Raw genomic sequence first — 25468 nt, 5'->3', positions numbered from 1 at the left:
TCTTTGAGACTTTTTTGTGTGTTTTACAACCTTTTTTAGCGTAGTTTGTGTTGCGTTCTCTTGCTAGTGCTAAAATATGCAAATGAATTTCCTCTAAGTGTGTCCTAAACGACCACTTCCAGCTTGAAGACTGGAAGTGATAAGTCAACTTGCTCATAATTGTTCCATAACATTGCAGAAGTCATGTATCTGAATGAGAAAAAACGCTCATTAAATGGTTTGTTAGCATACTGCTAAGAACGCATGAGCAATAAAATAACTGGCACAATTCCGAATACAGATTAATCGTCAAACTGTCTTGTAAAACGATCAAAAAATTAGTATTTTGCATAATTGCAGGCGTTTTGTTGAACCGATAAGTTTAAACCTAAACGAAATGTTACTAGCATGCGTCTCATTTCGCTTGCTTGGCATTTTCAATGCATACCCCCACAATTCATAAGCAAATATATAATTTTCAATTCACCTAAGAGTTTTTGAAAAACATCAACTAAATTCTTCTTCATTTATCAAAATAAAATTAAAACAAAATTGCCATTAAATCCCCTTGCAAACACACTCTCATACACATACAACCAGATATCCTCAAATTCTATAACCCCAAAGCGCAAGGGACTGCCATTGCCGGTACTGCCATCGAAGGCTTCGTTGAAAAGACATGCTTTATGGGTGTAATAAGCCACACTCTGTAGTACAAATTCGGTCCAAATGATTCATTGTAGCATTTCCACAGCCGTGCAGGAAGCGAGCGCTCTCGAGTGTCGAGTCGGCTCGTCGTCCGAAAAAGGGATTCCGATTCGTTGTCAGTGTGTTGTCCCAGCTGTCATTAAGCGATGCTCCGATGCTGGTCTCCGTGCTGACGATGATGATGTTACTGTTACTAATTTACATTAACTCTTAAAAGCTAAATTTCTCATTCGGTTTGCGAAACCACACGGAACAGTCCCTTAAACCAGGGACTGGAACAGATCCCAACGGGTGGCCCACAGGTTCTGTGCCGTACCCGTTGCGCTGGGTCACCGTCCCGTTCACACTCCCCCGACAAGGTGTGAAGACGGAGCAAAAATCATATCATCACTCTCGCTGGTGCGCCGGTTGCCCGTGCACCCGGCCAACCTAATGTGCAAACCGTCGACCAGGGAAAGGATGCTCGGAAACCGTACATACATTTTACATTAATTTATGCGTTGGAAGTGGTTCCTCCGGTTGCCATTCGTTTGCTGTATCGTATCGTGTACGTAGCAAAAGATGAAACGACCGCCCTTGGATGGACCAGCGTGCCCGTACGCGTTCCGTAGCGCAACGATCCCACCGGGAGTGCCCACGGGACACTGGAGCATATTTCATAACTCTTCCGCCGGTTCGTCTATGCAGATGGCTTTTGCCTTTTCATTACGGGTACGAACCGACGGTTTACCGGGGTTGGTGTCGGTGTGCCGAGCGTGCCTGGAGTGCCTGGTGCCAGCAACCCAACAAACAAACAAAAAAAAAGGACAAAGCCAAACCAACCGTTTCCACATACCGGCGGTTGCAAATGAAACACGGCGCGAGCGATAAGATAGTTTTTGGGAAGTCAAAGAACTGCTCTTTACTTTGCATTATTCACGCTCCCACTCTCCAACACGGTCGGAAAAAATGGGCTTTCGGTAAATATTTTAATGTTTTAAGTGCTTATGCAAAAACTTACTAGCATCGCTACCTCTTAAATCGGTTCGGTGTGTTTGCTAGCAAGCCGTGCTCCAAGGCCAATGTGATTTAGCTCTTTTTGAGGGCTCTTTACATTTTTACAATACATTTACAATAAACAAGTTTGCTTCAGCATTTATCTTCTTTCTTTAAGCGTTGTGTTAAACAACAGGAAGAATAAAGCATTAAAACAGAAGCTATCAAACACAAGAAAACCTACCCAAGCCCAAACTCATCAAATTAACCGAAGAATGTCTCTTAAGTTATGTTTTTAACAACCCCTATAGACTTCCCATTATAACTGTTTCATTTTCCGTTCATTAAACACATTCACCGAACGACAGAATTGTAATCCAACTCACGAATGCCAGCTCATCTCGTACCGCCACAATGGTATTTAATTAGCTGCCGTGCCTGTTCTCGAGCGAATCTCCCACTTGCCTTCAGCGCTACCCAACGATCTACAGTAAGGAAAATGAACATCAGCTCAGAATTATACCGAGTTGTGCATGGTGCACTGAAAACAAGTACGTACGCTGCTCAACCATCGACCACCGGACCATCAAACGGTCCCAACTTCGGCTGCTTAATTTTCCGGCATGTCACAATCGCTCGGAATCGATTCCTATCGAACCGCCTGCCGTCGAACTGCACCAAGGCTCCGAATGGCATCCAAAGATCTTTGTCCCCTGTCGCGAACCACCACGGAACCACGCGACCAATCTCTCCCGACCGTCTGCCGATGCAACCGCAAACATGAATTTGATTACGGTTTCATCCGCTGGCCGGTCCGGTCCGTCCGGCTGGTCACTCCGACGGACAACATTGGCGACATAATGAGCAATGCAACGGAAAATGGCGCTCGACTCGATTCCACCGAACGGCCGAACCGGTGTGCGCACGCACGAAGGATTGGCTCCTTCCCCCCGGGTAACCGGATACAGTTTGTTCAATTAGTGGTAAATTTGTGCCACTACGCCAAGGCCACCGAGCTGGCCGAAATTGACGGGCACGGGCCGCCACAATGGCAAGCAGGGTAGGTTAATTGATTTTGTCAGCTCCATGCGATGTCATCCGATCGTGTCCACTCGGAAAAGCCACAGCAGGTCCGGGGCTACCACCACCGGCAGTGCGGATCAGCTGCGGATGACCGTCGGTCGAGTGAGCGTGTTAATTTTGAATCAACCGTCGGCCAACCGTACCCCAGTCGGTTGGTCTATCAAACTTTTAAACCCCTTTTTCTGAAGGGGCATCGGTGAATCGATCCTACTTGAAAGCTGGCCCCCCCAACCAACTAATATCCGGTCGATCTCGATTAGACGGCTTTTCCGATGCGAACAAGGATAGAACGGAACACATTAGAACCTCGGGGAGGGAGCTCTTTGCGAGACATGTCTCTTTTATTGTATAGGGTTGTCGACCACATCCTCGATCCAATCCAATTCAAGCGTCCTACTCTTACTGTTCGAAAATCAATCCAATTTCAGGATGAAGTTATTCCATTTGATTCACTCACCAAACTGTTGATAGCGTTGTTCAAAGGCTTTTTCCTACCGAGCGATCGATAGGATTCCCCCAGCTCCTCAAGATTCAACCTATGTTCTAACTTTTCGATGTAGCTTCCGATGCTTTTGAACCATTGCCAATCGTAACACCTCCGGGGAGACTTCAAGATGGTTCAAATCTAAACACAACGAAGATAGAGCTATCTTCTGCCTGCTCCGTGTGTTAAGATTATCAGCTGGCCAGCATTTAATTTCTATTCCAGTCCATCGGCAGCCTCCCCCTTTTATTTCACCAGCACCGGACATCCGTTAACATTTTCATAATGATGATGAAACTCAAACAAACCTTTTCCTGTTTGGTTTTCCAAGCACGAGAAATGGTTCGCTTTGCTTCCACTACTACTTATACTAGTGGAATTGATTTTATTTCACAAGAAGGTTTCTTGTCTCGTGTTTTCCCATTCTACGCTTAAAATCTATCCAAGTGATGCGACTAGCATAAAACTCTTGGAATCGTCCACTTATGCAAGCTGACAGTGGTCACACATCACAGGAAAGAAAGTCGATCCTTCGGAAGGCATTACTTTGCTAGCTAGTGCAAAAAGAAAGCAGCTAGATCCGTTTTTTGTTGCTTGTCAGCCTCTTCCAGTCACCACACCACAAAGTCGTATCGAGGTCAAGGAGCCGGAAACTTGAATCGTGTCCCGCTCTTCAACTTCCGGCTAGGCGAAAAGAGCAAACTTTAAGCTTCGAAAAAACTGAATCAAACATCACATGTTGTCTGTCCGGTGCGCTACGATTTGGCTGCGTCCGATTCTCGCTCGGACCCATTTCACTTCTAATCTAATTTCGTTCCGTATCATTCGCGTATCATGGTGGGGTATTTTAGGGTCAGTTTGTTTTTTTTTTTTGTTGACTATTTGACTTGCTTTTTTCACATTCGCTTTCGTACCCATATCATGCTCCGCCAGCAGTACATATGCCGGTAGTACTAGCGTGCAACCAACTGGAAACGTAGCAAAACCTTCCTAGTTCCTCTTGCGCTTCACAAAAGAAGGGAGGTTTTTTTAGTACTCGCCTCGTTCTATGCTGTTTTTCTTTCGCATTTGTTGTTGGACAAGACTTTTTTTCTCTCTCTCTCTCTCTCGGTCTCTCGTTTCCTCGATTTTTGGATCTATTTTCCATTCATGGTTTGGAAATGTTCCGCTAGAAATCTCTCGACATTTTTTTCCCCCCGAAAACTGTTTCACAGATACGCAAGGAGGTGTACTAGTGGATAGAATAGTTCGAGACTTTATACGTATCCAGTTTTTTTTTTTGTCTTTCTCCTCCATCCGCATCTTCTCACCGCCTGACAGCTGCTGGGCAACGTTGACATGTGAACGCTGCTAAGGAGCCGTAGTATGCCTCCTCAAAGGACACAAACCATAGGTTGCGAAAATGCCGAAAGGGAAGTCAACCGTACTATTAGAAATCTCAGTCACTCCATGGGCGCACCGAAGCGTACACCACCCGGGGAGTGAATCCAAGATGCGTCTTGGTTAACACCCTGCTACCAGGCGCTGGGAAAGTTTTCCCCCGTAGCAAAAACTTTTCCTATTTCACACCCACATCCCGATGGTTGCCCGATGGTGTCGGTTGTTTGGATGAACATGCGAGTTGACAGAGAAGGTGGTACGCTAAACCACATCACAGCGAACGTCACTGATGGTGGCGTGCAGTGTATGGAATGGTTGGCCGATCCCATGGGGTGTGCCAGGTTGGAATCACCCAACCTTGTGGGGGAGTTTAAGAGGAGGACCAGGTAGAGGCTGGTACGGAACGGCACTCTTATAAGGTGTTGATGGTTTGGACGTCAATCGCACCTCGAACACGTTGTTGGGGTTGACAGGAGGCTTTAATCGGGTGTGGCAAAAACCGGAATGCTCAAAATTCATTTGACAGTGACAAAAACTGGGAACGACTGGATTCCATATTCATTGCGCTGGCACAGAACGACACTTGGGAGTTGAATAAATTGGCTTCCTTATTTTTTTAAGTTAAGACCACCCAAGCCTGCCTTAAAAGAGAATCACAATATTATGAACTAAGCACTTCAAAAGAATATTTAAGAGAATGGCAAGGACATATAGTTTATTGATAACTACAATTAATCTGACTGAATTTATTAAAATGTCATAAGACGATTGTCGTTTCTACAACCAAACTAAATTATGACCATCACAACTCTCCATTGTGCACGTCAAATTCCTGCCGTAAACAATATCTCCTCCTGTGAAAGTTTCTCTAAACTTTAGATAAAATCTGACAAAACTTTGCTGCTATGAGTTTTGTTCCTAACGAGCACGTTGGACCATTCCTTCCATTAACTGTCCATGACGATCCACGTGCGACTGTTTTTGACTAAACTTTCACAACGAGCGCTCACCGAAATTGACACTGATTTTCTTTGCTTCGTGTGAAACATCAATCCACCATTCAAGTTGCTCAACTTTAAAGACACCTCAAATGATCCGTAATCAAATCACCAACTGGACACACCAATCAACCATTAAGAACGATGCTCAAAATCTGCTTTTGATGTTCACGAGAAAAATAATTCTCTTCAAATTCTTGCGAGCTGGACGCTTCGCTAGCTCTCGACGCTTTATTCGCAATTTATTCTTTCATAATTCTTTCCCTTCTCGTCCGTTGTTTTTATTTTCCTCCTTCAAAACGGAATCCGGATGCTCGATTTTAAGCGCGGTCGGGTTTTAAAAGCATCCTGCCCGGTTGGAAACGGGACAGTTTCGAAAAGATAAATAGCGTCACGCAAGGTAAACCCCAAACACATCGAAAGCTGCTCGGCAGCATCTTCTACGGTGCAGTTGGCTTCCCGTGGAAAATCCCGAGAAGAGCCAGCGCAAGCGAAGATAATGATGATGACACCGAAGCGCATCATGTCACGAGTCGTTGAGAATCGTGTTGTGGAAAATTGAAATTAATCTTGCCATTCCTTCCCGCACGGTTGGAGCATCAACCAGCCGGGCATCGTTATTGGTGCCATAACTCTTTTCGCTCGTCCGCACCCCAGCACACCTCGGGAAGGCAATTTTCCACCCACTTTGCAAGTGTCAACGTCTTGCGAGGCGTTTCGTTACTTTACAATCACGCCGAGACGTGCATCCTGGTGCACGATGGCACGATAAATCGATCGATACTGGTACGGAGAAGGATTTATTGTTCTTGCCGTTTTGCACGGTGTAAGGAAGGATGTGGCACAAAGTAAACAACGCTACGCTCCACTAATCCAGCCGCTCACGTATGAAAGGGTCTGGCTGTGCTCTGGACACTCGATACATGATGAGATACACCGGTGTCACCGTGCAGAAACATTTATCCGTACAGAATATCGGTGGCGAACCTTTTAAGGCTGTTCTTCTACTCCACGTGTCCAGGTGACTTCCTAAAGGGGTTTCTCCCCCGAGACCCACACGCACCTTACGGACGTGTAAAACCGCTCCCTAGGTACGCAAATGGAACGCACCTACCCGGCTTGGATAGATAGGCTCCTCTGGCGCTCCCGTAAATCCCCTACGGACAAATCCGACAACCAGCTAGCCCGAACAACTTGCTAATGATAAAGTTGACAGCGCTCCCGGTGGTGCTAAAGTTCCGTTAGTCACCTGCCGCAATCGGTTACATCCGGTGCGGAAGTGGGTGCTTCGAACAAAAGCGCTCTCCACGGAAAGAAACACGTGAAAAACGTGTTCCGTTTCCGGTTTGACGAGCGCAAGTGTGTTGTCTGTTCGAATCGAAGCATACGCTTCCGATGGTGCGACACGGCATTTGACAAGAAAGTGACTTTCTACCGAGTGCCACTCAACCTGAACTCCACCTAATGCTAGTGGGCGTCGGAGTGCTGGATGAAGAAAAAAAAACTGGAAAAACAAGTGGAAAACCCATAGCGCAACTGTCACCCCGGGAAAAGCTGACACGATCATCCGCAGTTTACCGTCAGCCTGTCTGACATCGAATGTGGCTACCACTGGAAAACAGAAAATCGGGGACGAAAAAAAGCAATGAGGAGAAAAAAAAGCGTTCCGTTCGTTTTCAGGGTGCAATGGGAAAGAAAATGCTAAGATGCCCGCATTAGGAGGTTCAGGTAGAAAAGGGATAGAATATAACGAAAGAAAAAACAATTCATCCCCCTCTCACACACACACACAGCCCCACATAATCCCAACGCCGGTCTGCATCCATGATCGTTAACTTGGCCGTGAGCAGAATGCAGATTGACGGCTTGTCTTTGGAACCGATGGTACGGTTCGATTAGGGTTTGCGAACGAACGCGCTAAATCGCACTGACGACAACTCCAACGATGATGGCCCGACGTTTATGCGGTTTCGATGTGACATGCCGATGTATTTTGTCCGCCCGACAGCAGAGCACAGCTGGAACATGCGTCCTTAGAAGTGGAAAAAGAAAAATGAAGAACGTGGCATACGTTTCTTCCACTGTCATTTTCCCTCTTTTTATGTGGCCTCGTTCCCTTCAATTTTGCTGCACATTAGCAACAGATTTTCACCGTCTGAGGATGAAGGAAAGTAATGATGGAGGTAATTAGCGAGTTAAGACATTTGAGTCACAAGCAGAACAAGAAAAGGAGAGGAGAATCGTTACTATTGTGATAGAGTTAGAGATGTATAACTAAGGATAAATTCTAAAATTGTCAAATTGATACAAGTAATATATAAAGCACATCACGCTCTCTATCCATCTTAAATTTTTCTTTCAATGCTGAAGGGTCTAGAAATCTGATTATATTGCAATCCATTTTTCGTCCTCGTCCCAAATCGCTCAACTACGAGAGTGGACCAAAATATCTATCATTCTGTCACAAATCACCCTCACGGGTCTCAAGCGTCCGACTTTTCCAAGAAGCCACGGGTCATGATAATAATACCCGGAAAAATGCTTCCCCACAAAAATCAAAACCTCAAATTGCTCTGTTTAAATTCCACCCACAAATGGCATGTACGTAGGCGGCGAACACTAACGAACACTAGGCACGTGCGGGTTATACCGGTCTAGAACCAAGAAACCCTAGCAAACGGATTGCAAAAACCGGTTCGGTCACTCGAACCGGAAATCTCCCCAAGAAAAGTCCCAATAAAAATGGACTAAAGCACGCGTGCAAAGCAGACCCGTGTAATCCTTTCGGTTGCCTTGCTGAGGTTTCGGAAGCCCCCTGTGTAGCTCCGAGCGGGTTAAGGGGAATGTATGGAGAGAAAGAAAAATATTTTATCATATTTATGGTGGCAATAAAAGCGACAGATATCATGCAAAACAACCATAAATAACACCAGGACAGGATAGCTCAAGACACACAGGCGAATGGAATTGGCTGGAACTTATTGTGTGATGCCGCCCCGGACCGAGCGCCATCGATGATCCAGTTGCACAGCTTCCGCCACACACACATACCCAAGCGCTAAGTGACGATCATGAACACTCGACCAACATTTTGGTCAGCAAGGTTTCTCTTTCTTTCCATTTCTCTCTCTCGCTCGCGGATTTTGTTGAACCGTATTCTGTGGAAAAGATATTCGCGCATTAGCTCGAACCAGAGGAGCAAACGCTTTCCGTCGGTACCAGTGCCCCAGGACGTATTTTAGCAGCGGATTTGCAAGAATCACATCGCGATTGCGATTGTTTTCCTAGCCTTCTGACCGCTCGAGGTGCTATTTCAAGACGCAAACAATCTAAACGCACGGTTTGCACTGTGGAATCATGAATCCACCGATGGTTGAGAGTTTTTGTTGAAGCTGCCTTCAACAATAAATCTCACAGATTTGATTACCAGGGAACAGAGATTTAAACAGCCTTGTAGCGTTTAAATCAAACTGAATAAGGTTACAGCATACGGAGTGAATTTAGTATACATGTTTAACCTTGTTCTTTTTCATTATTAAGCTTTAATAAGAATGTTTTTAAAACTTTCGAAAGCCACACCACACGGAACACAAACCAGCCCTGCAGTAGTTGAGCACAATTTCTCATCACTATCTGTAAATGCTTTAAATTTTCTGCAGATCTACCCACCCTGAAGCTCGAGCTCGGCATCAACATGAACCCGGAGGACATCGAGGAAGGAGACGACGTGTACTTTGAATGTAAAGTGAATGCAAATCCGTCTGCATACAAAGTGGTCTGGAAGCATAATGTGAGTATTCGTTCACTCTTTCCAATTTTTTTTTTTTGCTTTTCATCCCCCCGTTATATCTCTTTTCATTCGCTCATTTATTTATTCTTCGGTCGTCGCCATTTCCGGGAGGGGGGGGGGACGTTCTAGCCGTGTTGGTGTGGATTCGGTTCACAGTGAATGGAACGAATGGATTAAGGATATGAGCACCCCCTTGTGATCGTGGTGGTGGTGGTACGCTTTTACGCTCCGCCAGATGGGTTGTACGCTTTCCAACGCACCGGATCTGTGGTTTTTCCCCATTCCCCGGTCGGTATGCCCGAAAACTGCAGTCCGAACAGTGCACCACTACCGGGACGAATGCCGGGTACGGTGTCGACGGGTTGAAATTGAGATTGCACTGCAACTTCAACTGCTCGCCCGTGGTTAGTGACCACATGTTGGCATTGCAATTGCTTTCCGAGCACGGCATTGCATCATCGTCATGCATATGCATCAAGCAAAACGCAAGATAAAGGCCGCAACCGAACTGGAGCGCGTCGTGTGAAAGAATCCACAAAAGCGGACGGCAATCGAAGAGGTACGAAATGACGACTTGAAGGCATTCGTTTTCGGGCGGGTGGTGCTTCTTTTGTGTAAGTGAAGCCGTAACACGATAACGCACGCTGAAGCGGATCGCCCACATCGATGCCGAGGATCAAGAGAAGGTTTCCTTCAAAAATACACACTCACACATTCGCAAATATGCATAGCATGCACCCGTGCTTGGTGCATCTGCATTAAGCAAACTGGGTTTTCTCAGTTTTTCGATAGCGTATCCTTCACGGCTGGCGTCTTCCAGCGTTTCGAAACCGACAACAGTAAGATTCAGAGCCCGTGTAGAATTCTTTTCTTTACCGTTCTATCCAATTCCTTATCCTACTCACCCCTCCAGAAACTCGGCAGCTGCTTAAAATGGCCGGCCTCAGACAGGCTTCGGGGCAAGGAATCCAGTTAAAAGATTGCACTGTCAAGCGGCTGCATTCTCGTGGCAGCTCGCGTTTCGGTACTGGCAGGCGGCAATGCGGTTTCCATTTCGTGATATCTTATTTACATATGTCTCCTTATGCTTCCACCTTATGCTTCCCGGGCTGCTGGTGGCTTTTGTTTTGCCGTTGAAGGATGTAGTGCTTGTGGTTTTTCTTTTCTTTTCTTTCCTTTTCTATTATTTTCATCGAAAAAGTATATCGTTTCGGCGCCCCCGTTGCTTGCACGTACGTACAGCACGGCGTGGATTCAGTTTGTTTGTGACTCAATTTCGGCTTACCCATCGGCTACCAGCTTTTCGTATCGCATCCAGACGTTTCTGGGGGGCAGGAGACTGTGTCAATCGATAGCGAACACGAAAATGCACATTTTGCACAGCGATCACGAGCTGACAGCGTTGGCTATGCGGAGAAAAGTGGAGAATGCTCATCGTTAGCGTTGTGTCAGGCCGGATCATGTCAATAGCCGTAGACAGTATGCAGTTGATATTCTATCCGCAAAGTATTCTTGCTCGCAACAGTTCGCTTTCGATCAGTGATTTATTTTTACCGAGTTTTTGTGGAAGAACTAACTCCCGGAAAATGATAAAGAGCATCATCCTGTCAACACATTCGAAGAATAGTTCCGTTGTTTTGGATATTGATCTGATTTTTCTTAAAGAAAGAATAGACACAAACTCGCGAGTTAAGTAAAATATTTTAAAAAATTTAACAGATTTTAAATAAGCTAGCTTAAAGAGTTCCAACCGAACAAAGTTTGGATAATGGGCACGACATGATGATGAGGCAAAATTGGATATATTGGAGGATTGTTTTAATTCACCAGTATAAAAGGATTGAATTTATTATTTCTTGATGTTTTTCGATAATATTTTAAACCACATTCTGCCCGCAAAACAGAACGTTTCATCCACGGCCAAAACCAACATCGCTCTCCGAACAGAAGCACAGAGCATCCTTTGAGGGCCTTTTTTTCCTCCTTAATATATATTTTCTGACTGCTTCGAACGCTCATTGCATCCACTGAAACCAAACGATTCAAACACATGGTGCCACGAAAAGGAGAAAAACAGACCCACACACACTCACACACCATCCAAGCCATTTTCAGCTTTATTTCGCTTTTTCGTACTGCAGTGTTAGAATGTTTTATTTTAGTTTTAAGGCTCACCCGTGTGGCAATGTATAACATTTCAGTCACGTCCGCAAAACCGGCCGCAAAGTCCTACGTTGGTCCAAGCCCGAAGGATCAAGTCCGTCCCATACGATATGCATATTGAAGACGTTAAAATAATAAATTCCGCTCGTCCGGCGTCTTCGCTGTCGTCGTCATCATCGTCATCCGGTGCGCAACGTAGCAGCGATTGATATACGCGGTTCCAGCCCGCTGGCTGGAATTCCGGTCCGGACATCCACATTCCCACACGATCACACTCGTTCGGATGCGTCGAATGAAGTTGATGGGGTTTTTTGTTTTTTTTTTTTTTTTTTGGGAGGGTGGGATGAAGCCAGTGTCAGTCAGCTAACGCCTAGGATGTGTTCTTTACCTCGGTCTCCCATCTGGAAAAGGGATTGACTTTAATGGCCTACCATGTAAAAGCCAAAAGCAGGAATATGAAAGGAAGGAACACGCCACAGCCACAAGCTAAACCATCATAAGGAGTGCGAACGAAAATTCCATCCCAAAAATATGTGGCAATGTGAATCGACCAGAAAATATCCAATATTCGATATTCTTTACCGCACTGCGCCATCCCGTGCCGCTCGTTCGAGCCTTATTGAGGAATTTCGAACGCAAGGCAGGGGGGATGAGAGCCATGGAGGGTTGTTACCGGAGATGGCCACAAACTGTTTCCTTCATGGAGACAAGCATCAGAGCTTCGGGTCATAAAGTTATTTCGATGTTGGATGTGGCGTTGCCTTTTTTCACTCCCCTTCGATATCCCTCTCTGTCTCTCTCTCTCTTTACTCCTCTTCTTTGGAGCTGCCTTTAAAGTGCCTCACTAATTCTGGCGTTCTCCCTGTAACGGTAGGACACCGGTGTCGAAATCTTATCCCGATCCTGATTGCGTCTGATCAGGTCACCTAACATTGGGCACCCCTGAACCGAAACGCCAACCGGATGAACGATGGAACGGACAAAGCTGTGAGATTGTGTGCCGGTGTGTGTGTCCATGTGAAAAATGCTGCCTTTTCACTTTCTGTCCGCAATGCTGCGGTTGTCGGCTATCGACCTGCTCCACCGGATGCTGCTCCAGACATATCCACACATATTATCCTTTTGGCTACGTGCTGAAGAGGTGATCCAGATTTTATCTAAATGTTTTATACAATCCCCCACAGATCGTTTTTTTTGTTGAGAAATATTTTCGGAATGTTCAAAATTTCCCTGCCAACGATAGGTTTGCAAGCCGCTTGGTTTTCGTTATCCAAAGGGCGTTAGCGAAAGAGTTTGACAATTTATTTTTATCGGTTCGTCTAGCCGGTTTCAATAATCTCTGGTCAACATTTGCTAACATGGTGGACCTTTCATTGTGAAGGTCACCACAAACAGTGGTGACTGAATAAAGGACAGTGATGCTTTGGAGCTATGATTTAAATATGATTGGCTGGGAGAATGGTGTACAAATCCTTTCAATAACAAAAATCCATAAAATAGTTAAATTTCAATTATTTTCAACCAGAAAATTACAAAAACTTCCATCGAATCTCATGTTTCAACCACCAAAAGCAATATTAAAAAATAAAAAGTCCAAGATTCAATCAACCTTCCCACGGGAAACGGTTTCATCTCACAAGCTGTCCAAGCCATATAATTGTAAAAACAAAAATTACACCAAGCACGATAATAATAGTAATGACGGTGTCGTACGGTCGGTTCGCTTTTGTAGCACTCGCGGTCACTCGAACAAAACCCAACTGTTCGTGTCGTGTTTTTAGCGGCCTTCGCCATGCCAACAGCAAAAAGCGCTAAAACTGACCGAGCTTGGCTTTGCAGCTAGCTGGAGCGGTGGGCTATGCTATGTTTCCCTGCTGTGCACTGCCCCGAAAAGGTATGACCAGCAGGAAATAGGCGATCGTACCGGGCGTCACCGTCTACTTCGTAATGATAATCATCCCGGGGTCGATTGTGTGCCATTCACGATATTAACCACAGGCAGGGCAAACACACACACAAATTACCACAGAAACCTAAAAGTGAACAGTGGCAAGCACAGCACAGCACACACACACACAGTGACAAAGGCGAAAAAAATCGTCAAACCCCGGTGACCATGTTTGACTTGATTGCGGTTGTAGGCCGACTGACATTGTGCCAGTAACGGAACCCAGTGGCAACAGCTGTCCTGTTTGCCTTGATTAAGGTTGGCATTTTTCCCATTTTCCACAATGTGGTATTTTTTAGAGTGTGCTCATTTTTTCCCTCTTTCATGCTTTTTTTCCGCCCATTCGTACTCCTCGTGGTTTCTTTTCCTTGTGCTGTTGGCGTTTTACTTGCTTTTTGTCATGTGTCCTTCTTTTCCATGGCGCTTTCTTTGTGTTTGTGGGTGTTTTTTTATATTTTGTTTTTCACATTTTCAAACCTACATCGTTTTTCCCACTCTTTGTCACGGTGCCTTTCCTTCGCCTTATCTTGTTTTCACTTTATTAACCTTTCCACCGGACGCCACCTCACTACGCTGGACACCTTGTGTTTTACAGCGAAAGAATAACAACAATTTAGCCAAACGAAGCAAACAAACCAAAAGAAAAAAGTACAGACCCAGCCATAGGCAACCCCACGGGGTGACCCACCCAAATCGGTTCTCCATTTGCACCCCCAGCGGGGCCTCCGACCATGGCTTCCCCCGAGTTGCCTTAATTTTTTCAGTTGTCTAGCTTCGTTTTTTGTTTGGAAGCGTTGTCCGTACCTAAAAATTGGGCAGCCTTCGTCAATTTGAGCCTTTGTACAACATTTTACGCATGAACGAACATAAATTGCATACAAAAGGGAATGCCAATTTTAAAACGATCAACATTCACGGAGTCTTCCCGTCGCTTCGGGGCGCACGTTGAACATTGGCCGGGAAAGAATGAGTAAAAAGAAAAATACACACAAAAGAAGGACAGTTTTTTTTTTATTTGCCTTTTGATTTTTTATTTCATTATTTTTATCTCATAGTCATGAGGTAATTTCTGGGCATAATCTCGGCCTCAGACTGTATTGTACAGTCAATCAACGCGGGCACAAAAGATGACCGAAAACCATTCATTAAAAATTACTTCGACGGGCGGGCTGCATAAAAGATGGACATGAAGCAATAACTTATTTGGTTTCAGGACACTTTTTTCACTGGTTCGGGAAAGTAACTTCCATATGAAGCTTTCGAAACATTGATCAAGAACGTGATTGTTTTACTTCGTTTATATTTTTAAATTTCAAAACAAAATATTTTTCATAGGTCCACGACATTTTCCAGATAAACTTTAAAACCGCAAACACTAAAATGATTCATTGTCGGTTGGTTATGCATCTCCCTTGCTGTCACGATCGAACGATCCGAGGTCATAAACCATTTAATCGACCCATTTCCATCTCTTATCTTGCATACGAGAACTTCTCAAAACATCGCTGCCCCATCCTAACGATGCTAGTAAAATCTTTGTCGCGGTTGTCTTTAGTTGTCTGCACTAATAATTATCTGTCCTTTTGCCACCCGGCATCAACCACCACCAGTGCGCTACGCAGCTAACAATTTACTAGCACCGAAGTTTAAACATGATGAAGGCTATTTCATCGTTCACCGATTTGCAACCTACGCTATGTGACCTCCGTCGGACGTCTTTCAAAGAGCGATGCCGCCAAGAGAAAGAAGAAAAAACGACGCCGAAAACGAAACGACACAAAACCTCAACTTAAAATAAGTTGAACGTCTGCCCAACGACTAGTCCGCCAAACACACGCACACACCAACAAAAAATAAGGCGGATAAAGACACTAACGATGAGCAGAATACAAAAGCAGTAGCATCCGCAATGGCAACAGCAACATCAACGGCAGCAGCATGAAAAATGGAAAACTGCGCTTCCCAAAAACCGGACCGAAAATGAGCCACCCCTTGACGGAAAAGTTTTCCCTTAACGAACTGGCCTTCTCGCCAGCGCCCGTGCTAGCCTTCCGCGATTTGCCGGACCATTACGGTGGCCATGCCGAAAAAAAAGACAAGAAACTCTTGCTGGTGGAGAGCGACGAAAAAAAAAGAATCACCACCCCCGCCGCCTAAAGTAAAACAGACACGAAAAACGCAAAAGTTTTTCCTCATTTTACAAGTTTTGCCTTCACCATCGGGCTTTTGCATTACTGACCGAAGAAACTGTGGATGCGCACGGTTGAAGGGTTGGAGGGTAAATTAAATTTTCGACTCAACGGTCGACGGGACGGGCGTCGGCGTGGCGAAAACTCTTTCATGTCCGTCATGCTTTCAGACATCTCGTGCCGCTGCAGACGATCCCCGACCGAGCTCGGTGTGCAGCCGGGAGGACGCTTTTCAACGCTCGATTGAACTGCTAACGTTGCACAGCACAGCAACCCTACGACCCTTGCTGCTGCTGCTGCTACAAATGAACTGCATTGAAATACATAAAAAGTCAATGACAGTATGATCGACATCGTCCAAGCATGTTAGGCAGCCGCTATGAAGCTCTCGTTCGGGCGAAGAAAAAAATCGAAACACGCTGGCCGAAGTGCTGGCCGGGTTTTGGGAACCCGTTTCAATCATCAATTAAATTAAATAAACATCTTTATTGGATTTGGCTTTCGCTAAAGGATCAACAGCATTGTTTCCTATCCGGCACTGTTGTGGCCGGTGTGAGGTAATATGCTGGAAGGATTTATTAAAAAACTTTGAGCGCCCACAATCTGCGTGCTTCAAATGACGAGGGTTTGCTTTATTGAGTCAAACAGTGCTAATTCCCGCGAAAAAAAACCGGGGAGCAATTTTAATAACGTTCTTGCAGTGGAATGCGCAGTAGAAAATACTTTCCGTGGATGGCTGTCTCGACTGAAACACTATGGTATGGAGGAAACAATTTAGTCAGTTTATAATATAGTGTTTAATAATGTTAAATATATTTCAAGAAGTTTTAATTGCAATAATTTTGAAATTATACTCAAACACTATTTCCTTTAAAATATTGCAATCAGGTACATCGTACGCTTAACAACCTTGTTCGACTTTAAAAAGCAGTGCCTCATCGTTATCGAATTTTTACTCGCCAACCACTTTAAACCGAACCTCACATGACCGTTCCCTTAAAGCTTGCCAAGCTTAACCGTTGAAACCCCTTTTTTCTCAGCTGTTACCATCCATCAAGCTTCTAGTAACTATGTGGTCATCGCATCTAGAGAATAACAGCAATAAAAACTCCCCGTCCCTGCGACTCGACGAGCGCACGACCATGGTTCAAATGTGGCTTCCACCGTGCCAGGCCTCGCTGCACCGACAACTGTTGAGGATTTGCTACTGCTGCTCGTAAATGTTATGTAAATTTTTTATTTCCGGTCCCTTCCCTTACATCACCCGGAAGGAGCAGACGCTACTACACACACATACACACACACTCTCACACCGCTATTTTGAAGAAGCAAAACGGTCCCTGCTGATGCTGATGGTGAGCCATGACCGTACATATGTGTGTATTTGGCCCATGATGCCGATGCTGCCCGCAATCTGAATCGGTGCGTCAATAACTCAAACACTTTTCCTATGTAAAACCGGGGCCCCATAAAATGGTCGTAAAAAAGGATAATAATAAATGCATAAATTTACACACCGACCACACTGACCGAAGGGAAAGAGATTGGGAGGCTACAGTTTTTTTTTTTTTTGTTGGTTTGGGGAGAACAAGAATAACGATTCTTTGCTCGTTGAGGTTTTTGCGTAAATGGATAGGGAGTGAATGAACTACAGCGTTTGCAAGCGAGAGCGAGAGAGAATAAGTACGGTCGCATTTGACGTCTCCCCAACCGGAACAGGAAAATCTGACCAACAACTTCAGCTTTTATTTCACCCAAACGAATGATTGGACCATTGGCTAAGTGAAGTTTAATTAAATTTTGAAAGCTTTTATTCTCATTTGCCGCATAACGAGAACATCCATCGTACGGTAGCACTATTATCTTCATTATACTATAATACTCTCACCACTACACCAGCACATACACGCCCCGGAACCAGATCAAAGCTTGGTGAATTATGATTCCCAGCCACTGCTCCGCTTGCTTCGGAAACATTCAATTATTTTGAACCTAAACTTTAAGAACCTGCTGCTGCTGCTGCTACCGTGCCGGTATCCAACGAGCAGCATCGATGACGTTTCCAAATCCTTCCTTTGAAGAACACCATCGCATCTGCTGGCTTTGTACGCACGATTGGTATGATCCGTTCCGTACATAATAGATGATGTGCTATCCAATTCGGTTTCCAGTTTCAAGCTACTTCAAACTGCAACGACCACAGACCGTTAGCAAAGCCATGCATCAAGTGCCGGTACCAATGTGCCGGGTTTCGAGCAATCTTCAAATGGTTCCTTCCACAAGTCAACTTCCCGAGCTTCCGCAAAACGGTACGATGCGTCGACTCGGTATGTGAAAGCGCATCGAAGCTTGAGTAGGAGCTCCTTCGAGCTGGGAAGAACGGAGCGTTGGGTGCAAAAACTCGTAGGTGATGATTCACTGTTCTGGATAAGAATGAGCGAGTGAAATTGATACTTTTACTGCATCGGAGTTTTCTTCACCGGCTTATCGAGAGAAGTTTTTTTGCGTTCGTACATGTCTTTGAGTCCGCTCGCTTTGGGTAGTGACTAGTGACCAGCTATTAGATACGCTGAATCACATTTAAAGGCTCCTGTCAGGTTTAAGTCTTTCGTGGAAAATTCTTTTGTAAGATGAAGCTACAACTATTGAAAGTGTAGAGCACAATCAATACTTTTAAACAGCCGAAGGTTAGCGGCATAGACTGATTCTTCACGAACAGTAACAAGCTGTCAAAAATGTGTGATCTCTCTTTTTGTGATACAATCATTGTAGAAAAAAGTTTAATAGGAAAACTTTTCACGCTGTCGATTCCATTTCTGTCGGATGTCTTTTATTTTGACAAGTGTTGTCACGGCAAGGGTCGTTACTTCACATCACTGTTCTGGGTGACTGGAGTTAGTTTTACATTTTTAGTAAAAAATTCGTTGAGATTTGGTCATGTCTAGTTATAAATAAAATCAAATATTAAATTATTTAGGTACTGAAAATCTTCCTTTGAATCACGATTTGCTTGGAGCAAACAACAATCTTACACTGCATACATTTTTATTTTCTTCGCTGCACCTACTTCCAACTGTTTCGGACACGATGTCACCCGATCGTTAGCAATTGCTGTCAATGCGTTTTTATGGGTGAATGGTGCTAAGTTTATGGTGTTTTCATCGGTGCCTGTGCACCACGGTTCGGAGCTGGCAAATGCCCCGTTTTCGCCCCGTGCTGTATTTGTTCTATTATTCCATTCAACAAACTTTTAATACTTTCCTGCCAACTGGATTCCATTTGTGCCTCATTCGTACGACCGTTGGTTTCGACGCGTCTCGTGCCTCCCCTCACCCGCAAGGAGCACGGATTGTTTCGCTGGCACTGTACTTCCGCGGTTTTCACCATGTCCGGAAGTGTCCTTACAAATACGACAAACGATCTAAACGCTGATCCGATCCAGCAGCGGCAGCGGGATAGGAACGGAATGGCAATAAAATTTTACATTGCTTGCAAAACCATTTCGACATCGTGTTCCCGCATCCCCGTATCTTCTTCCCCCGGAACGAAACGATGGCCGACTGCCGTTTGCCGAATCGAACTGCCAAAGGAAATGGTTGATAAAATTCAATCGCCCCGAACGCGGGCTGGACAACACCGAACTGGAACCATGTCGTCGGTCCCGTGTTCCGACCGGATGGTGCAGTGCATCCGGTGCCCATAATCGTCGCTTTGATTTTGAACATTTCCAACATTGGCCAACAGCGTGCGGCGACACTAGGACGACGAAACAAATGGAGAAACCAAGAAGATACTGTTAGCAATTCGTACGTACATACCAACAACACACACACATACTAAAGATGGGAAAGAAAGGAAAACTTTTTGATAACATTTTATTGCCTACATTGATTTTACTGCTTATTGGAATTCGCTTCCGCAATTTTCATGTCACGTTCCCTGCCACGGTGAAGGCCGGAAATTTAAAACCATCAAACTGAAACGGTCACACGAACAAACAAATCAACAAGAAAGTACAAAGGCTGGAAAGGCAAGGAAGGAAGGATAGCGAACCAGGATCCTTATGCCGCAGACAAACCACTTTTCTTTGGCTTCCCAAAGATCCAAAGTTAAACAGAACTGACCATGGAGGCGTAAGAAAGTGGCCCAAAAAAGGGCGACTTTTGACTGTTGGACTTTTGTTTCTATTCAACGCTTTCTTTCAAGCATCCACTGAAGAGATCAACTGCATTTATGCATTTCGGGAGGAAAACTTTTGCTCGCTGGCAAATACTAAGTTGGACCGATTGCTGTTATTGTTTAACGGTTACGTCAGGGATAAGGAATTTCTTTTTTCATGTATTCAAGGCAGTTAAAATCAAAAAGCTATCGAGTTAGCGATCCAACTTATCGAAATTGTGTGAATTATCAGTTTGAAATAGTTTTCTAATAGCAAACCTAGGGAAAAAACATCATTCATAATGTGCATCCCTAACCAATGGGGTCAATTATTTTTTCGGTAAGTGTGCTATTTTATCCCGTCCGATGAACGCTCGTCCAGGAAAGGCGCATCCACTTTGAAACTCGAAAATGGCGATCGAACCATACCACGACCCGGTTCGTTGTCTACCGTTGCGCGGTACCGGGGCCGGCTAGAATCAATTAAAAAACTATGGACGAACAATTTGATTGGAAAAGTTCCACACCATCGATTGTCGAGCAGTTTTTCAATTAAATTAAATTCTTCCAGTCCCATGCAACGGCCCCCCATTTGCAAGGGGTTCCATATTTTTCGCCCAACATATCGCGGCTTTATTGCGGTTCAAGAGTTTTGTTTGACTCCCGAATCCCGAATGCTTGGAGGTTAGTCGGGTGGATCTTACCTCGTTCGTGGTTTACCGTTCGGCGAATATCTTCGCTCGTTTTTGCAGTAACGCTGCAAATGCGATCCAAAGGCTTAAACTGGAACTTTTTCTCTGTTTACCAAGAACTTAACAAAATTCGGAGAAGAGAGCAAAATGTGCATCTCGAATCTAGCATGGTCAAAGCCGAAAGACATATGGCGATCATTTGTTACGGAGTACAAAAGGGTACATTTTAATCGTTTAGAGCCAAAATAAAAATTGAAACTGTTTGCTGAAATGTTTTTTGTATTCTTTTCGTTTGATAGGAACGGGCGGCTCATACTTTGAAATTTATAACTTTTTATAGAAAACCTAAAACATGTTTCCGATGGAGACGCCTGGTACTTCACAACATTTATTGTTAGATGTGATGACGTTTCATATAAATAAATGTTTTCGCCGGAATATATTTGTATTTGTACAAAGCTCGCAATCAATAACTCAACAAATATTTTAGAGTTTTATACTCAGATCTGCGTCTTTCTAACGAAATAATTTCATCGCATCTAATTTGTAGTATTATAATACTCACATTTGAATGTTAAACCCAATAAAGCTGATAGCATTTACTAAATGACACCAACAACCATCCCTATCCCAGATTTTCTTATGCACAAAAGAAAACATCTATTGTAAACGTTCGCTCGTCAACAGAAGCTTTCAACCGCACGCAACCGAAAAGATGCTAATGGTCAGTTTAACGATCGACCGACTCTTTTCGTCGACGAAAAAGCAAAATTGGAAGCTTAAACCAACGTCCACAATTAACGCCATCGTCGCGAATGGTGAACCATCATTGCTAGACCATCGTCACCACTCGGCCCGATGCCCTTTCAAATGGATGCCTCAATTTGAAACGATTAAAACGAGTTGCACTTCTCGTGTCCTGGGACGAAGACGAAAAAACAGCCTCAACTTGCAGAGAGAAAAAAAAGACAACTTTGCTCCACCGTGTAATGGCCAACGATTTAAAAGGAACGAACGTTCCATGGTTCAAAATATCAGCCCATTCAACCGCCTCCGGAACTGGGCGGAAACGAAGTGTAATTTTCATTTTCGCTGCACTCTTGATTACTTCATTCCGGTTTCGTTTGGCTTTCTTTTCCTATCAGCAAGCACATCGTGTGCAGAAAAGAAAGATCTTTTTTTTAACTTTCTAATTTGAGCTTCCGGACTGCCATCGGAAACATTCATCCTTGAATGGACTGCACGACGCGTAAGGACGGTCGATTGCTTCTTAAAATGCTTTCCCGTCTGGTGTCTATGTCTAATGACAATAATAATTTAATCTACTGCGCAATCCCAATTCAAACGTTGTTTTTAAAATGACATTGTTAAACAACGACACCCGACACAAGAACGCGTCAGTAACTTTTCCGCGTACCGGCACTGTCCTACATTGATATCGGTAAGCATGCTACACGCCGAGAAAGGAAATAAAAACGACTGCCGATAACGAGCAGTTCCATTTTCTTACCAACAATCACGCTGCTTCACATGCACGTACGCAACCAACAGAGAGAAGAACAAAATGCTGGTAGAGCTGTTCCCGTTCCCGAAGTACTACCAGCTATGCCTTTCTGTTCTTTCTCGTTCCGGAAAAATAAACAAACTTAACCGTTCACCGAAAAAGGCGCTAGTGCTTCTTTTTTGGTTTTATCCCCTTCACTTTTCCACGCAATCACACCCATACACACGCACATTGTGCTGCTACTTCTGGAAGAAAACCTTGAACGCCATCGTTCGGTACTGAACCATCATCGTTCCTGGTAGGATTTGCACCCTTCGACCATGGCTCTACTCGTTCGGCATAGTTACCAATTTCTATTCAGCCAAGCTGCTAGGAGAAAACACAAAAGAAAAAAAAACCCTTCAAACCCATCCTTAAGGACGGCCGGCGTGCCTTGTTTATGCTGCACCATAAAAGTGCTTTTCCGCGCGTCCAAAATAAACGTTGAATGAACACATTTTGGCTGCTAGAATTTAATTTTCTTTTATTACTTTATTGTTTTTGTAATCATTGCGCGCCGTGCTAAGGGAGCGTCTTGACACGGCGAAGGATAGATATAGGGCACTTTGCTTCCCCTGCCTTGCTTTTGCAACAATGTCCTAGAAACGATAGCCACCGATATGAAGGGGACAGCCATCGTCACAGGACACTGATGCCAAATTTTCCGTCACCGTTCACGGTTGCGCCAAATGACGCAAAATTGGTACAAAATGACAGTTTTAACTTCGCTTCTCCCAATCCGACTCTTTGGTGATCTATTTTGTTGTTTTTTTTTCGGATGATGATCGAAATTTTAAACGGAAAAGCTTGTCAGAATGTTGTTACTGCTCCAGCGGCTATACGTTTGGTGGAGAAGTTGTGTTACTTTACTGCTTGAACCGAATCTCACAGCTTGTTGGTGATGGACTTTAATATGGCTTTAGCATCGCTGTTGTTATAACGATGTTATACGTTTTCCTTCGTGCTTCGCTTTGAAGACTAGCGTTGTGTCATCTTAGTCATGGAGGCGCATGGTAGCTCATCCTATGAAAGTGGCCGATGCAACCGAAAACATTCTATAACATTGGGGAGATCAGCAATACGACATCAACTGCTATCTTAGCTAATACCTTCGGCAAAACACCGCGAAAAGATTATCTGCTTGGATTGCCTCTGAGCCCATTGATTGTCATCTGCACTGGGAAACTCGAGCTCTTGAGCACTTGTGAGGGCTCGAAATACCTTCTCATGCGAACGAAATACATTTTATATCAACCCCGAGAAAAGTTACTTTCGTAACATTGCACTCAATCACATTTCTTCAATATTTTTTAATTCAAAAAATAAGATTCTTTACAATGCAAGATTGCAACAATATTTCCCAACACAATTAATAAGAGTTTTTATTTTGAAACATCCCAAAATTGAAACTCCAATGGGCATATAACATGATTCGTGCCTCGTGCACGTAGCATATCCACAAATTTCCATCAACGCTCTCTACCTACCTTGAACCGTCCTCAATCAACATTACCCAGCGTAGCTCGAATTTAATGAAACGCTCAACAGTATTATTACTTTCGTATTGAAATACTTCCCTCTTCTACGTGCCTTTTCCCAAAATTCTACCATCAAAAAAACCTTCAGACGTTTACTTTTTTGCTCTCCCTCTGTCTCGTTGCTAAATGTGCTTGATGAAAATCGATCCCTATACCGTGCGCCACACCAGCTAGCATAGCAACCGTACCTGCTGCAGTGACCGGGGCGACCCGGATGAATGTTATGGCCCGTCGCACACATACGCCGCATTATGATGCGTTATTTGTGCGTTTAACGCCAACTTACCACCGGCAGCAGCATGATCACAATATATGACGCGCAGCGTCGCAATGGGAAGACGGCACAACAAGCATTCATAATCTCACTGTCATGAACGGAAGCATACAGCATTGGGAGGGGCAAACAAACACACACGACACACAAAAAAAAAAACAACATAAACTAACTAAACCATCACCTGGTGCGGTGTTAACATGGTGACCACCTTTTTTCCCCCATGCGCAATGTCTGTAACCGTGTTTCATTCATGCTTTTTTATGACACCAACAGCATCGTGGATCCATCGTCAGTTTGTGCACGGTAAAGCTTGGCCACACACACACAAAAAACGATCTTTGCTTCTTGCACATTAAAGTGCTCTGTCGTGTTTTGCTCGGTACTTTATATTTTTCGTCCAACGAGCCTTCCGTTGCTGAATGCTTTCTCATCCTCTTCACCCCAGTAACCGTTACATTAAACGTACAGCTTCTTCTCCTATCACCTGAACGTGCACCTTAACGGATCCATTGCAAACAGCCGACGAATTTGTAGAAATATAAAAAACAACAACAAGCCCCCAAAAAACCAACAATCTGCCCAGCGACGGTGGCGCGCCCTAAACTGCGCTTCGGTTGTGTCTTCCGTGCTTGAGCCCCGGGCAGGGTAACAAAATATGGCGCGTACCGAAAACGCCCAACGGTGTGGTTTCTGCAGCCTCGTACAGCACATGGAGGCGCCTGGTAGCTCATCCTATGAAACTGGCTGCGTACGTACCGTGTGGAACGCGCGCGCGAGTAAATGGAAAATTCACCGTGCGCCCACTGCAGACTCTAAATAAATAATCATAATAATAAAGCTCAAATTTACTGCCTACGCACTTGTTTTTCCTCACTTTTGACTTTTGCTCAACCGCGGTCTCCTGCGACCGGCGTCGACCTCGCCGTCAAATTGGTTCCCTCGCACTGGCGCGATGGGTAAGTGTGTGCGTGTTTGCTTGCGCCCCGTAAAAGCAACGGCGCCTTACCTTCATTGCCGGGGCAGGTTTCGCAGCATCAGGACCGGTAGCATATTTTAATGATCGTAACGAAAATTTTATTTCACTTAATGTACCTAGTACCATCATCCCGCGAGGACATCCTGCTGTCATTTGCTAACAAACACCGCCGCCACCACCATCACGTTTCACTTGCTCATTTCGTGTCATTGACTAATAACTTCAAAGTGGTTCGCATGAGCAGCACAGCAGTGAACTAAGAGGCACCGACCGACCGACCGGGCGCACAAACAAACAGCGACACCTTTCGCAACCTGCTGCGAAAGAACGTCAGCTTCATTTGCGTTTTGCGATGGTCGCTTTGGGAAGCGGCAGCAAATGTAAGACGGCAGGAAGATTCGCGCTAAACAGCCGGCAGCGAAAACCACAAACATTTTGCGTTCATTTTTGAGACTCGATCCGTTTTGGGTACGGTGCGGAAGCATTTCAAAAGCAGCAAAGGCGTAGTGTTCGGTTTATGATTGCCAAACGATGCTATTCTCGCTGCTGGTGTGATGTAGAGCGCACTGATGCGCTACCAGCTTTTT

The 25468-nt window shown here is 44.6% G+C and overlaps 1 protein-coding gene across 2 annotated transcripts in view; it reads left to right on the top strand.

Moving 5' to 3' along the window:
* Positions 1-25468, top strand: part of LOC118503688 (hemicentin-1) — a 182481-nt gene that overhangs the window by 99150 nt on the left and 57863 nt on the right. For both annotated transcript variants that reach the window (XM_036037231.1, XM_036037230.1), the window contains exon 10: positions 9267-9397. In XM_036037231.1, coding sequence (XP_035893124.1) covers positions 9267-9397 — 131 coding nt within the window. The remainder of the gene's footprint in view (positions 1-9266; positions 9398-25468) is intronic.

The sequence above is a fragment of the Anopheles stephensi genome, chromosome 2, assembly GCF_013141755.1.
Source record: "Anopheles stephensi strain Indian chromosome 2, UCI_ANSTEP_V1.0, whole genome shotgun sequence".
Taxonomy (NCBI): Eukaryota; Metazoa; Arthropoda; class Insecta; order Diptera; family Culicidae; genus Anopheles; species Anopheles stephensi.
Note: the sequence above shows the minus strand (reverse complement) of the source record. Positions and strands in the feature narration are given on the sequence as shown.